Raw genomic sequence first — 16,675 nt, 5'->3', positions numbered from 1 at the left:
TTAAGAATTTATCTCCCAGATCAAAGCTGACTGAACTTTTTTTGGATGTTCTATACTACTGATATTTCTATTTTTTGGCACCTCTCTTCTTCTCTCAGCTGTGGTTGTCTTCCTGCTATTTGTGATACCACTGAGACGATTGGTTTGCTTCCAACAGGAGCTGGAAAAAAACTTTTCCTAGAGACAATTTACCCCTAAAATCACTAGAGTACTTTTTTTAAAAAATAAATTTATTTATTTTAGTTGGGGGCCAATTACTTTACAATATTGTAGTGGTTTTCGCCACACATTGACATGAATCAGCCATGGGTCCACACATGCTCCCCATCCAGAACCCCCCTCCCACCCCCCAATCCCATCCCCCTGGGCCATCCCACCGCCCCAGCCCTGAGCATCTGTCCCATGCATTGAACCCGGAATGGTGTTCTTCTTCACACATGATAATATACATGTTTCAATGCTTTTGTCCCAGAACGTCCCACCTTCACCTTCTCCCTCAGAGTCCATAAGACTGTTCTATGCATCTATGTCTCTTATTCTGTCTCACATATAGGGTTATTGTTACCATCTTTCAAATTCCATATATGTGCATTATTATACTGTATTGATGTTTTTCTTTCTGGCTTACTTCACTCTATATAATGGACTCCAGTTTCATCCATCTCAATAGAACCGATTCAAATGTATTTTTTTTAATGGCTGAGTAATATTCCATTGTGTATATAGCTAGAGCACTTTTGTAGGAGAAAGGCATGGACTCTTATCCCGGAAGATAAAATGTGTGTGAATTCCAGTTAGAATGGCAATCATCAAAAAATCCAAAGTAATAAATGTTGGAGAAGGTGTGGAGAAAAAGGAACCATCCTGCACTGTTGGTGGGAATATAACTTCATACAGCCACTATGAAGACAGTATGGAGATTACTCAAAAAACTGTGAGTGGAACTACCATATGACCCAGCAATCCCACTACTTGGCATATACCTTGAAGAAACCAAAATTGAAAAAGGCACAAGTACACCAATGTTCATTGCAGCACTATTTACAATAGCAAGAACACGAGAAGCAACCTAGATGTCCAACATCAGATAAATGGATAAAGAAACAGTGGTACATATATTCAATGGAATATTACTCACCCATTAAAAAGAACACATTTGTTGAGTCAGTCCTAATGAGGTGAATGAATCTAGAGCCTATTACACAGAGTGAAGTAAGTCAGAAAGAGAAAAACAAATATTGTATATTAATGCATATATATAGAACCTAGAAAGATGGTACCAATGAACCTAATTAGAGGTCAATAATGGAGGCACAGACAAAGAAAACAGACTTATGGACATGGGTGGGGGAGAGGAAAGAGAGAGTGGGACGAATGGGGGGTGGGACAAATGAAGGGAATAACATGGAAGTATATACACTACCATGTGTAAAATAGATAACCAATGGAAATGTGTTGTATGACACAGGGAACTCAAACCGGGGCTCTATAACAACCAAGAGGGGTGAGAAGGTATGGGAGATGGGAGAGAGGTTAAAGAGGGAGGGGATGCATATATACTTATGGCTGACTCATATTGATCTAGCAATATTGTGAAACAGTTTTCTTTCAATTAAAAATAAAGAAGTTTGAGGTGGGGAAGGGGAAAAAAAATGTGTGTGGATTTTTTTTTTTTTTTTGATGCTGAGTATAAATTCCAAGGCAGAAAATAAGAAAGGGAGAAACACTCCAGAGCAGAAAGTCAATAAGAGTAGGGACATTGAGGTGTGAGACTGGCCCAGCATTTTAGTATAACATAACATAGAACATTATTTATATAGTGATAGTGATTTTTTTAGATTAGCATATCAGATACAATTATATGTATTTACATAATTTATGGGAGTTTTTTGATCTGAAGCCTATATATTTTGTCTATTTAACCTTCAAGCTTTCAAGAGTACTTGGTTGAGAATTTTCTGAACAATGTAAAACAAAACCCAAAAGAGTTAATAAAAACAGTGGGACACAAGCATCACAAGGTCAAAGGCTATGTGGACTGCACAGTCATTGTTATCTATCATTAGATGACCTATGGAGGGATAAATGTCTCTTGGATGAATGTTAGGAAGCCAGGCTTCTTCTTCTGCCTTAAACTACCTCACTGCTGCACATCTCATTAATCTTTTTTAAATAAAATAGTAATAATAATGATATAGGAGTACTGTGAATATAAAATGGAAGAGAAGGTAAGGGAAAATTTTAGATTTGCAAGAAATAAATATGATTATTATTTAGTTCAGCATCCTCATTGATTTGGTGTTATAAAGTGTACAAAATACTACATCATAATCTATAGATATTATAAAGATAGGTGGATCACCGACAACTTCCTCTATCGGATTAAGCAATAGTTCTTACGTTAGAAAAGTGGAAACTATACCCAAACTACTACATAAAAATAAATTATGCCCAGTAGTTTTAAAAACTGATTTGTTAGCATTTTAAACTTATGAATATAGATGTTTGAGTAGATAGAGTGAATTCTCATTGGTTTCCAGAGACATTGAACATTTTTTGAGAACAGAGGATATTCTTTCTTTTTACATTTTTTTTTAAAGATTTACTTATGTGTTTGCCTATTTTTTGGCTGTGGTAGGTCTTAGTTGCTGCACAGGGATTTCTCTAGTTGCAGGGGTGGGCTACTCTTGCAGTGTGTGGGTTTCTCATTGTGGTGGCTTCTCTTGTTGCAGAGCACAGGTTCCAGGGCTTGCAGATTTCAGTAGTTGTGGCTCACGGACTCTAGAGCACTGTCTCAGTAGTCGTGGTACACAGGCTAAGTTGCTCCTTGACATGTGGGATCTCCCTGGACCAAGGATTGAATCAGTGTCCCTTGCATTGCAAGATGGATTCTTAACCATTGGACCACCAGTGAAGCCCCAAGAACAGAGGGTTTTCTTGATGGCATCTTTCGTGTCTTTGTTCCTCAGACTGTAGATTATTGGGTTGAAAAGTGGGGCAAGGACAGTAAACATCAGTGCAATGGCCTTGTCCAGTAGTGGTGGGAAAGTGACAGAGAAACGCAGGTACATGAGTGTCACACTGCCAAAAAACAGGAAGAAAATAGTAATGTGGGCTGCACAAGTGGAGAATGCCTTCTGACGGCTCTTTCCTGATGGAATCTTCAGGATCACAACAATGATTCTTAAATAGGAAAGGGTGATGATATAAACAGAAGTCAGGATGGAAATAGCATGAATCACATCTTCAATCAGAATCATAGATGTATCTGTACAGGCTAAGCGTAATACAGGTTCAAAGTCACAGAAGAGTTGATGGATTTGGTTGGGACCACAGAAGGGAAGAGTAGAAATCCACACAATCTCGGGCAGTAGCATAAGGAAGCCAAAGATGCTAGAACCAGCAGAGAGTTGGATGCATAGTCGAGGGGTCATAATGGTTGCATAGCGGAGGGGGTGGCAAATGGCAACATACCTATCAATGGCCATCACTGTGAGGACTAGGGCTTCTGTGACCCCAAGTGAGTGAAAAAAATACATTTGCAGGAGGCAGCCAATGAAAGAAATAGTCTTCTCTTTACTGACAAGGTTGGAGAGCATCTTGGGGATGATCACTGTGGTGTACCAAATCTCCAGGAAGGAGAAGATGCTGATGAAATTGTACATGGGATTGTGGAGACGTGCATCCAGCTGGACAGCAAAGAAGATCATGAGATTTCCAACAATAATGAACACGTAAATTAAGAACAAAGGAATGAAGAATAAGAGACCGCCCTTCTCAGACTGAGGGAAATCAGAGAAATAAAACTCAGTCACCATTGTCTGATTCTCCTGATTCATATTTTCAGGTGTTTCACTTGTTGCCTGGTGAAATAAAATATAAACAGTCAGAACTCTACCTAATTTGAATAACCAATATAAACTTTCTGTTTAAGCAGCTCATCAGCCTTCAAATGAGGTTGATTAAATTAAACAAAATATTTATGTGCCTTGCTTTGCAAATTATAAAGTGAGTATGTCTAACTTGCAAATACGTTTTTAGTAATTACAACACATTGTATTATCAACTATTCTGAGAGCTAAGCAAACAGTTTTGCTATTTGGACATTTAAATTGATACAAACTCTCCTGAATGGCAATCTGGCAATCTTTTTTAAGAGTTTGAGTTTTTAGAGACTTCCTTTCACCATATAGCCCAAGAAAATTGTTTTAAATATTAAAACAAATACAACGATATTCACTGTAATGTTTATTATAATAGAAAATTAGAAACACCTTAAATAGGTAGACATTTTTATTTTTGACGTTAAATATTGGAGACACAAAATGAGTTGTGACAAAATGATCCCCTTTGTGGATAAAAATAAAGCTATTTTTAAGTGGGTATCTTAAAAATCAAGTGCAGATACTGTCTTCCCTTGCTGGTTTCATAGTTAGAAAAATAAAGAGAAGAACTAAATATCATACTGAATTCAATTTGCTTTAAGACACAACAGCTTAGACCCATGCAATATACCTTTGGGTGCAAATTAATCTTAATCTAGGTTAGTTAATGGTCAATGGTAAAGAGCATTAGCTAATAGTTGAAATATACGAATCGAGAAATCACACTCTAGGAGTGGTTTGATGACATTTCAAAAACTTTGATTAGCAGTCTATAGCCAGAGGCAGATAGTTTCATGTATCCAGAATGGCATCTTCACCACATGTGCTTAGATGCTCAGTTGTCTGACTCTTGGCGACTTTTTGCATTGGAGTTCACCAGGCTACTCTAGGGACTTCTTTGGTGATCAGATGATAAAGAATCTGTCCACAATGCAGGAGACCCGAGTTCTATCCCTGGGTAGGGAAGATCCCCTAGAGAAGGGACTGGCAACCCACTCTAATATTCTTCCCCAGAAAAGTCCATGGACAGAGGAGCCTGGCCGGCTACAGTCCATGGGGCTGTGACTAATACTTAGACTTTCAGGCTACTGTGTCCATGGGATTTTTCAGGCAAGAATATTGCAATGGGTTGCCATTTTCCTTCTTCAGGGGATTTTCCTGACCCAGGGACCAAACCTATGTCTCCCGTGTTGCCTTTATTGCAGGTGGATTAATTAACTGTTGAGTCTTCAGGAAAGTGGGTTAATTAATTAGCATAGGGCAGGTTTTCTCAACTTTAGCACTACTAACATTGTGTATCAGATAATTTTTTGGTAGGGCTGAGGAAGACAGAGGTTTTCCATGCATTGTAGGACATTTGGCAGCAGTTCTAGCTTCTACTAAAAATCAATAGCACAGACCCTTTCTTCGGTCATGATAAACAAAATGTCTCTAGAAACTGCTAAATATTTCTGCAGGGGAGCAGTGGGAATAAAATTATCCCAGCTGAAAATCAGCAGCATAAAGAACTTTAGGTTTCTTTTTTTAGTTAAAAACCGGATGACCAAGATATGTGGCCTGGCTAGAAATAAACCTAAACCATTTCTTGAAGCAGTATTAGAATAAGAGCTTGTCATGCCACCTATGCAGTGTGGAAGGGTGGAATAGACCCATGATTCATTCATTTCTGTGCTCCTCCCTTAGCAGTGGATCTATCACATGATTTCACCATGTTAGTTTTCCCTCCAATGACAATTTGGTTACATTTTGTCTTTGATAGAACGTTTCATTCATTCTAATCAGAGAGACTAAGGAATAGAGTTGGAACTTCCTTGGGCTTCCAAAACCAGGTTTAATATTGGTTTTTGTACTGGCTTGTTAGTAAATATTCGTGTGCCTGGCAAAATTCTGAGACTTGCCTTCAATGAACTAGCTGATAGTTTAGCTCTTGTACATGGGACTTCTATAATTTTGCAATGTGACCAGAATAATAAATAACACTATGATGTCAATCAGACTGCATTGTATAAATGCATCAAATAAACACATACACCTTGAATTTTTACAGTGTTATATGTCAATTATATCTAAATTATTAAAAATTTAAATAAATAAATAAATAAATCAGCAGAGGTAAAGGGTCATAATTCTAGTGGCCCAGGAAGGTTATGACCAACTAGATAGCATATTTAAAAGCAGAGACATTACTTTGCCAACAAAGGTCTGTCTAGTCAAGGCTATGGTTTTTCCAGTAGTCATGTATGGGTGTGAGAGTTGGACGGTGAAGAAAGCTGAGCACCAAAGAATTGATGCTTTTGAACTGTGGTGTTGGAGAAGACTCTTGAGAGTCCCTTGGACTGCAAGAAGATCCAACCAGTCCATCCTAAAGGAGATCAGTCCTGGGTGTTCATTGGAAGGACTGATGTTGAAGCTGAAACTCCAATATTTTGGCCACCTCATGCAAAGAGTTGACTCACTGGAAAAGACATTAATGCTAGGAAGGATTGGGGGCAGGAGGAGAAGGGGACAACAGAGGATGAGATGACTGGATGGCATCACCGACTCGATGGACACGGGTTTGGGGAGACTCCGGGAGTTGGTGATGGACAGGGAGGCCTGGCGTGTTGCGATTTGTGGGGTCGCAAAGAGTCAGATACGACTGAGCGACTGAACTGAACTGAACTGAAGACAAAAAAGACTGTGTGGATCACAATAAATTGTGGAAAATTCTGAAAGAGATGGGAATACCAGACCACCTGACCTGCCTCTTAAGAAACCTGTATGCAGGTCAGGAAGCAACAGTTAGAACTGGACATGGAACAACAGACTGGTTCCAAATAGGAAAAGGAGTATGTCAAGGCTGTATATTGTCACCCTGCTTATTTAACTTATATGCAGAGTACATCATGAGAAACGGTGGGCTGAAGGAAGCACAAGCTGGAATCACGATTGTTGGGAGAAATATAAATAACCTAAGATATGTAGATGACACCACCCTTGTGGTAGAAAGTGAAGAAGAACTAGAGAGCCTCTTGATGAAAGTGAAAGAAGAGAGTGAAAAAGTTGATTTAAAGCTAAACATTCAGAAAACTAAGATCATGGCACCCGGTCCCATCACTTCATGAAAAATAGATGGGGAAACCATGGAAACAGTGTCTGACTTTATTTTTCTGGGCTCCAAAATCACTGCAGATGGTGACTGCAGATGGTAAAAGACGCTTACTCCTTGGAAGGAAGGTTATGACCAACCTAGACAGTATATTAAAAAGCAGAGACATTACTTTGTCAACAAAGGTCTGTCTAGTCAAGGCTATGGTTTTTCCAGTGGTCATGTATGGATGTAAGAGTTGGACTATAAAGAAAGCTAAGCACCGAAAAATTGATGCTTTTGAACTGTGGTGTTGGAGAAGACTCTTGAGAGTCCCTTGGACTGCAAAGAGATCCAACCAGTCCATTCTAAAGGAGATCAGTCCTGGCTGTTCATTGGAAGGACTGATGTTGAAGCAGAAACTCCAATACTTTGGCCTCCTGATGCGAAGAGCTGACTCATTTGAAAAGAGCCTGATGCTGGAAAAGGGGACGACAGAGGATGAGATGATTAGATGGCATCACTGACTCGATGGACATGGGTTTGGGTGGACTCTGGGAGTTGGTGATGAACAGGGAGGTCTGGCATGCTGTGGTTCATGGGGTCGCAAAGAGTCAGACATGGCTGAGCGACTGAACTGACTGAGACAAAAATGATCTCTCAAGGGCTAATGTCCCAGACAAAATTTAGTAGGTTATCTTATGACCATCTCTTGTCCTATAACACATATTATCCAAAATCCCTCCTTCCTGAACTACTTACTATCTTTCCCCCTACCTCACATGCCTACAAAATGTCAACAAATCTTCTACAAGTCTTAATTTAAAACCAACAGAAAAATAATCTGGTTCTCTGTGCCTCTTCCCCTATGTAGGGCACTCACGCATATGCCAAAGTACAGAGCCCACCCTTCTTCCCATACCTACCTCTTTCAGAAACCCAGAGGGCTCCCTCCTATTTCCCAAATGTTTTCATTTTCACTGTTGTTCAGTCCAGCAAATCAGAAGGTTCTAGCCACAATCACAAATCTAGGTTCTCGGGGACTAGTTAGTAGAGTAGGGAATGGCTTGCTTCTGTAGGGCTTTCCCTCGGTGCCTAGAGGAAATTAACTCCATGTCCCATGTGGTTAATTAGGAAAACACTTGCTGCATGCTCCCTTTCAGGGAGTTGCCATACTTGTGGGAAGTTAGGTCTTTGAGTCAGGCCAGAAATCAGAAGGAAAAAGATACTTCATTTCTTTGCTGAACAAAGTGTGAAAGAATTGTTTGTATAAAAAGTGTCTGCTGAGACAGAGGAAGGTTAAGGAACAAGAGGAGTTAAGCTAACAAAATGTGGTTCAAAGGCAGAAGGATTTTCTTCACTCTTCATTGAAACAGATTCAGAGCAGTTCGGTGATAGCATAGCACAAGTCTGAAGTATATTCTAGAAAATTCTGTCAGCAGCTGTGCAGCACAGCTCAGCAGAACTTCTTCAGAAGGGTCTAGGGTATTAAAGGACCATTAGCAGTTGTGGTGGGAAGGAGGGGTTCACATGCATGAGATTTCACTGACTTCAATGGTTCCAGAAGCAGATGGTCACAAAAGCTGGAGTCAGGATTTAACACTCCTTGACTGCAAGATAAAGCTTACTATTAAACTATTTGACCCAGTTTCCTACCACTTGCTCTAGTTATTATCTCTTTGATCTTCAATATCTTTAGTTTCTTTTTTACTACCTCTCTTCCCAGCATACACATTTTACTACTGTATCATAGTATCTAAGAAACTATATATCTACTATAACTTAAAGAAAATTATCCTTGATTACATTACCTGCTCTAGTTCTCCCATCTTTTCATTATCAAATGTCTCAAACATCATCCATATTGGTTGATTCATTTGTGTTAATTTTATTCATTCATCTTCCACAGACTATGCAGAAGCCATATGGCTAAAATTATAAAACTCTACATTTGCCAATGATCCTCTAACCACAAAATTTTATTGCCATTTTTTCAATTTTTATTTTCCCTGATAAATATTCACTCAGCAAATATATCCAAGGTGGTTTTAAGACATTGGTGGGCTTCCCCAGTAGCTCAGAATCTACTTTTAATGTGGGAGATCTGAGTATGATCCTTGGGTCTGGAGGATTCCCCTGAAGGAGAAAATGGCTCCCCATTCCAGTATTCTTGCCTGGAGAATCCCCCGGACAGAGGAGCCTGGCAGGCTAAAGTCCATGGGGTTACAGAGAGATTGACATGATTGTGGGACTAACACTTCCAACACTTTAAGACACTGAAAATAAGGAATAATAATAATAAAAATAGATCATTCCAAATCTCACCCATTGATCATTTATTTGTTTTTGTACTTTTTTCCCTTGATTTTCATGACACAGCTGTGTCTTTGTTCTCTTAGTTCCCTGGATATTTTGGAACAAGACAGTAAGATAGACTTAGGTTCTAATTCTGACTTTGTTACCTTCTTAGCTACATGACTATGGGGATGATACATAAGTCATTTAAACTTTAGTTTCCTCACTTTTAAAGTGGTTGATAACAATAAGCAACTTATAAGAACACTGAAACGATGAAATGAGAAGAAATATATAATTGCCTTGGTGCATTTTTAGCACATACTCAACCCGGTAAATAATGGTTATGTATTATATTCCTCCACCCACCAATTATAATCTTCCAGTCTCTCTTGCTATTTCTGACATTGTCTTTCAATTATCTAGTGCATCCTCATAGTTCAATTATAATCTTTATTTAACACTCATATCTAAGTCCATAGACTTTTCATCTCTCCTGAAGTCCACTTCTTCATCCTTACTGGCAATAATAAATTTCTACTTATGAGTTTGTCCACATACTCAAAATAACATATCTATAACTCATCTTATAATTGCCCCCCTTTACTAGCTTTTGCTTTAGCTGTTACTGTATTTATCAATAATGGTGCCTGACAAACTAACTCAAACTTAAAGTCTGTCTCTTTAATGCTCTTCTTTCCAACATGCCCTACACAGAGTCAGTTGTCAGACCTTATTGATTATTCATATTTATTCTTATCCTTTTTATCCTTTAGCTTCATTATTACAGTCTTATTTGGGCCTTTATTCCAGATCATTGCAGAAAAGAGTCTGATGCCTGAATAGTGGTGAATAAATGCTAGTTAAATGAATCAATGACATTTCTCACTTCCATAATTTCTCTGCATTCTACACATTAAAGTGCAATTTTGTGCATTAATGTCCACTCTAAAATTACCTAATAACTTCATACTGCTTGCAAAATATATTTAAAAAAATCCCAGCACTTGACATTCTAGATCTCCAAATCCACCTAACTTAATCCTCCAATGATGTTTCTCCACTGATTCACTCTACAAGCCCTCTGTTTCAAATCAAATATATTTAATACCCTACAAACATAGTTCTTGTATTTTCACTCCTAGACCTTTGTTTATCCTCTTCATTAAGCATATGTTACTTGAATTCCATGTAAGTTCCTGGACTGTGTACTAGAAATTCAAATATGAATAGATAATTATAGATCACCATTAAATTTCTTAGAACTGGACATATAACTAGATAATTTCAACAACATATGTGTGTACCAGATGCTTTAGGAACACAAAAGAAGACCCCCCAAAACAACCTGGGAACCAAGAAAGGCTTCCTGAAGAAGGGGGTAATGTATTGAAACTTGAAAAATTAATAAGAATTACAGAGGTGAAGTGTGTGCCTATATTTTGCATGGAAAGAAGAAAGGGAGGGTTGAAATTTCAGGAAGAGGGAAGAATAGGGAAAAAACCCAAAGCATGTTAGATCAAAATAGCATTGTGAGAGTATGGCTACAAACAGTTTGGTTGCTGGGACTTACAGTTCAAGGCAGGGAATAGACTGGAAAATAGAAAAGTGTAAAGCAAAAGCTCAGGAATTTCCTTATTTTCCCTGCCTTTCTTCTTAGTTAAACCAAGTCCTATTAAATGATACTGCAAGTTAAGTGAAAGATCATTTTAGAGAATATATATTTGGGAATAATTAAAGTTGTAATCAAAGGGAAAGGTTCATCTTTAGCTAATTTTGGGTTTTGAGGCTCAAGGTTCAATTTCGCCCTTGCATTTTTTGGCTATGTGAACTGGAGCAAGCCTTTAACTGCTCTGAATTGTTCCATCTACAAAATGGGAATAACTCTTGCCTTGGCTACCTCATACAAACAGCTTTTTATATTTAATTGTAGTAAAAAGTGTTTAATATATAATTTACCATGTTAATCATTTTAAGCTTACAAATTCTTTTTCTAAAGAATTAAATGAAGGGGAGGGAGGCTCAAAAGGGAGATGATATGTGTGTATATATATACATATACATATATATATACATACATATACACACACACACACACACACACACACACACACACACACACACATATATGTCTGGCTCTAGGTGAGTGATCATACCATTGTGGCTATCTGGGTCATTGAGATCTTTTTTGTACAGTTCTTCTGTGTATTCTTGCCACCTCTTCTTAATATCACCTGCTTTTATCATGTCCATACTGTTCTGTCCTTTATTGTGCCCATTGTGCATGAAATGTTCCCTTGGTATCTCTGATTTTTTGAAGAGATCTCTAATCTTTCCCATTCTATTGTTTTCCTCTATTGCTTTGTATTGATCAGTTAGGAAGGCTTTCTTATCTCTCCTTGCTATTCTTGGAACTCTGCATTCAAATGGATATATCTTTCCTTTTCTTCTTTGCCTTTCACTTCTCTTCTTTTCTCAGCTATTTGTAAGGCCTCCTCAAATAACCATTTTGCCTTTTTGCATTTCTTCTTCTTGGGGACGGTTTTGGTTACTGCATCCTGCACAATGCTAGGAACCTCTGCCCATAGTTCTTCAAGCACTCTATCAATTCTAATATCTTGAATCTATTTGTCACTTCCACTGTATAATCATAAGGGATTTGATTTAGGTCATACCTGAGTGGTCTAGTGGTTTTCCCTACTTTCTTCAATTTAAGTCTGAATTTTGCAATAAGGAGTTCATGATCTGAGCCACAGTCAAATATACAAAATTATGACTCACTCACATAGTTTTATGGCAGAAACCAGCACCTTGTAATTATCCTCCAATTAAACAATAAATTTTTAAAAAGAATTAAATGAATGTGTATTTAAAACTTGAAAAATATATTATTATCATCATCATTATCATCATCTCAGCAGAAGTGGAAAGCATAGTGAAAAATGAGTGAAAGGCTGAGAAGAAAGTAGTGTTTACTGGTGGTCTGTTTCAGAGAGGTGTGATCTTGACAGAAGTCTATTCTGACACCCATTGTCATTCTGGGCCCCAGTGCCTAGATCTATACTCCCCTATGAGAGATAAGATTAGTTAGCCACAGGAAAGTTTTGAGACCTGACCCCCTCAGGAATGTCTAGTTACAATGTGACATGTTTCCTCTAATAGGTCCCTTAGAGTGGAGAATGAGATGCACCACTTTTTAAAGATCCTGTATTATCTAAAGAGAAACTCCCAGGAAAGATAATCTTTCCATTCTAGATACTCCAGAAAGAGAGTGCAGAAACATTTATAGTCTCACTGACAAACTAGCAGAAGGGGCAGGTTGTCTGACGAACATTCTTGTGGTCTCAGTCAAGGTATGTGGTAAACCAGTTGAACGTGCTAACCTGCATTTGGTACCCAAACTAACTTGGTCTTTCAGGTTGAATTTTCTTTCAGGGTAAAATTTTCTCAGAATATGGAGTAAAACTTCGTATGTTTAGAACTGTATTATATAAGTAAAGAAATTAGAATAAGTAAAGAAATTAGAAAGGATATTCGGAAGAATATTGCTCATCTAACAGATGAAGATAGTGATGATATCTAAGGTCTTTCCAACACTAAAATTTTAAAGTCCAAAGAACTGTGGGTTCCTGGGGACTTACAGAGAATTTTATTTCTTTATTTTCAGGACTGCAATCTAATTCAAGTCTCTTTTTACTCTACAATGAAAATCTGTAGGCTGAACTCCTTGGGCACTGCTGATTATCTGTCATTCCAGGATTTTCTTAAATGTTCTTTATGTGTCTCAGAGCAAAAATTAATGTTTTATTCAACTTTATATAGCCCTTGAGCCTTCAGTGAGCTTCCCAGGTGGCACTAGTGGTAAAGAACCTGCCTGCCAATGCAAGAGATGTAAGAGACACAGGTTCTATCTCTAGGTTGGGAAGACCCCCTGGAGAAGGGCTTGGCAACCCACTCTGATATTTGTGCCTGGAAAATCCCATGGACAGAGGAGCCTGGCAGGATACAGTCCATTGGGTCGCAAAGACTCAGACATGGCTTAGCATACACTTATGCACAAACCTTCAGCAGTGATTGGCACCTAGCAGAGTATCAATAAATATATGAATGTAATTGAATTGATGTACAAATGATAGATAACAATGTAAATTTGCTAGTGAGAAGAGCCTCACTCAAAGTAAGAAATAGTCACTCTAGTTGCCTTTTATAAGCCACTTAGCTCTGAAATTCCATTTTTCATAGCTCCATGGTCTCTTGCTTTATCCATCTGTGTTCTCTATAATGACTTCTCAAGATGGCCATTCTCTGGGACTTTAGGCTGAGAAAAGATAACACACAAGAGACAGATATGTGGCTGCTTCTGGGACTTTAGGCTGAGAAAAGATAACACACAAGAGACCGATACGTGGCTGCTTCCAACAGAGAAAACTCAGATCTCTCACATCTTTCTCAGTGCATGCACTCTGCCCTTCTGCTTCACTGATGCCTGCTCCCTTCCAAAACCTGGCTCTCCTATCTTTCTTCCTCACAGCTTGAGACATAAGGCAAGAGACATCTTCTAAAACTAATTTTCCTAGTCTTCAATGCATTTATTTTAACCTCTGTTTGACCTGGGGGGAGGAGGGGGGACACATTAGCTCTGTCATCTCATACCTAGGACAGTTGTAAACACATAGCGGTACTCAGAGAAGAAAACAGAATGAATGATGAACCCTGATCTAAATTTCCCAGTGTGGTACAAGTAATAATAGTGACTAAAGACAAAAATTCCAGTTATTGCTTCGGATCCTAGCTATGTGAATTTGGGAAATTAATTTTCCCCTCTGGTTCTCAATTTCTCTACCTGTAAAACAATACTAATAATCTCCCTAGCATGCATGCATGCCTGCTCAATGCTTCAGCCGTGTCTGACTCTTTTTGACCTCGTGGACTGTAGCCTATGAGGCTCCTCTGTCCATGGAATTTCCCAGGCAAGAATTTTGGAGTGGATAGCCATTTCCTCCTCCAGGGGATCTTCCCAAATCAGAAATCGAACCCAGATCTCCTGTATTGCTGGCATATTCTTTACTGTCTGATTTCGATCTCCTGTATTGCAGGCAGATTCTTTACCATCTGAACCACCAGGGAAAAATGCAAAAAAAAGATGTGTTAAATATCATAAAGGAAGAAAATATAAAGTACTCTTAAGAGAGTGTGTTTACTTCTGGCAGTGAAAATCAGTGAGACTTTTATGATAATGGGAGCATTTACTGGATATTGCAATTGAATTCCATTAGGAAGAGATCAAGAAAATGGAAGAAAAGAATGATATAAAAGCAAAATGCAGGAAATTGGTCCTATATGGCAGAGCTGATGAGCATATAGAAAAATATTTGGCTTAAAACTCTGACTAGTAGACAGTGAAAGACAATTACATGATACTGCTTATATATGGAATCCAAAAAATGGTACAAATAAACTTATTTAAAAAACAGAAATAGAGTCATAGGTATAGAAGACAAATTTATGATTACTAGGGGAAAGGGGGCCAGGAGGGATAAACTGAGAGATGGGAATTGACATAGACAGAGTACTACTGTGTTATTCAAAAATATATAAATCAGACAGGTCAGGGACGGCAGCCGAGAGGACTTACCCCACGTCCAAGGTAAGGAGCAGTGGCTGCGCTTTGCTGGAGCGGCTGTGAAGAGACACCCCACGTCCAAGGTAAGAGAAACCCAAGTAAGATGGTAGGTGCTGAGAGAGGGTATCAGAGGGCAGACAGACTAAAACCACAATCACAGACAACTGGCCAATCTGATCACACGGACCACAGCTGGCCTAACTCAATGAAACTAAGCCATGACATGTGGGGCCACCCAAGACGGACGGCTCATGGTGGAGAGGTCTGACAGAATGTGGTCCACTGGAGAAGGGAATGGCAAACCACTTCAGTATTCTTGCCTTGAGAACCCCATGAACAGTATGAAAAGGAAAAAGATAAGACACTGAAAGATGAACTCCCCAGGTCGGTAGGTGCCCAATATACTACTGGAGATCAGCAGAGAAATAACTCCAGAAAGAATTAAGGGATGGAGCCAAGGCAAAAACAACACCCAGTTGTGGATGTCACTGGTGATAGAAGCAAGGTCTGATGCTGTAAAGAGCAATATTGCATAGGAACCTGGAATGTTAGGTCCATGAATCAAGGTAAATTGGAAGTGGTCAAACAGGAGATGGCAAGAGTGAACATCGACATTCCAGGAATCAGTGAACTAAGATGGACTGGAATGGGTGAATTTAACTCAAATGACTATTATATCTACTACTGTGGGCAGGAACCCCTTAGAAGAAATGGAGTAACCATCATAGTCAACAAAAGAGTCTGAAATGCAGTACTTGGATGCAGTCTCAAAAATGACAGAATGGTCTCTGTTCGTTTCCAAGGCAAACCATTCAATATCACGGTAATCCAAGCCTATGCCCCGAACAGTAACACTAAAGAAGCTGAAATTGAATGGTTCTATGAAGACCTACGAGATCTTTTAGAGCTAACACCCAAAAAAGATGTCCTTTTCATTATAGGGGACTGGAATGCAAAATTAGGAAGTGAAGAAATGTCTGGAGTAACAGGTAAATTTGGCCTTTGAGTACAAAATAAAGCAGGGTAAAGGCTGATAGAGTTTTGTGAACAGAACGCAATGGTCATAGTAAACACCCTCTTCCAACAACACAAGAGAAGACTCTCCCCATGGACATCCCCAGATGGTCAACATTGAAATCAGATTGATTATATTCTTTGCAGTCAAAGAAGGAGAAGCTCTATACAATCAGCAAAAACAAGACCAGGAGCTGACTGTGGCTTGGATCATGAACTCCTTATTGCCAAATTCACACTTAAATTGAAGAAAGTAGGGAAAACTAATAGACCATTCAGGTATGACCTAAAACAAATCCCTTACAGTTATACAGTGAAAATGAGAAATAGATTTAAGGGACTAGATCTGATAGACAGAGTGCCTGATGAACTATGGACGGAGGTTCATGACATTGTACAGGAGACAGGGATCAAGACCATCCCTAAGAAAAAGAAATGCCGAAAAGCAAAATGGCTGTCGGAGGAGGCCTTACAAATAGCTGTGAAAAGAAGAGAAGTGAAAAGCAAAGGAGAAAAGGAAAGATATTCCCATCTGAATGCAGAGTTCCAAAGAATAGCAAGGAGAGATAAGAAAGAATTCCTCAGCGATCAATGCAAAGAAATAGAAGAAAACTAGAGTAAACAAGGGAACATTTCATGCAAAGATGGGCTCAATAAAGGAAAAAAATGGTATGGACCTAACAGAAGCAGAAGATATTAAGAAGAGGTAGCAAGAATACACAGAAGAACTGTACAAAAAAGATCTTCACGACCCAGATAATCACGATGGTGTGATCACTCACCTAGAGCCAG

The 16,675-nt window shown here is 38.7% G+C and overlaps 1 protein-coding gene across 1 annotated transcript; it reads right to left on the bottom strand.

The window, feature by feature from the left end:
- Positions 1-1,925: 1,925 nt before the first annotated feature.
- On the bottom strand, positions 1,926-3,839 carry LOC145505220 (olfactory receptor 6K3-like). The gene is made up of 2 exons (XM_081486984.1): positions 2,898-3,839; positions 1,926-1,958 (listed from the first exon to the last, which is right to left on the bottom strand). Exons 1-2 carry the CDS (start codon positions 3,837-3,839, stop codon positions 1,926-1,928), a joined length of 975 nt encoding a protein of 324 aa, XP_081343110.1.
- Between the last annotated feature and the right edge of the window lie 12,836 nt (positions 3,840-16,675).

The sequence above is a fragment of the Giraffa tippelskirchi genome, chromosome 5 (assembly GCF_054371585.1).
Source record: "Giraffa tippelskirchi isolate mGirTip1 chromosome 5, T2T-mGirTip1v1.2.pri, whole genome shotgun sequence".
Lineage (NCBI taxonomy): Eukaryota > Metazoa > Chordata > Mammalia > Artiodactyla > Giraffidae > Giraffa > Giraffa tippelskirchi.
This window is presented reverse-complemented; position numbering and strand designations above follow the sequence as displayed.

Excerpts from the sequence above, each read along its gene's own strand:
- LOC145505220 (XM_081486984.1), bottom strand. The coding sequence starts at position 3,839 with ATGAATCAGGAGAATCAGACAATGGTGACTGAGTTTTATTTCTCTGAT. Across the intron at positions 1,959-2,897 it reads GCTTCACTGGTGGTCCAATG|AAAATTCTCAACCAAGTACT; the intron begins GTTAAGAATCCA and ends TACATTGTTCAG.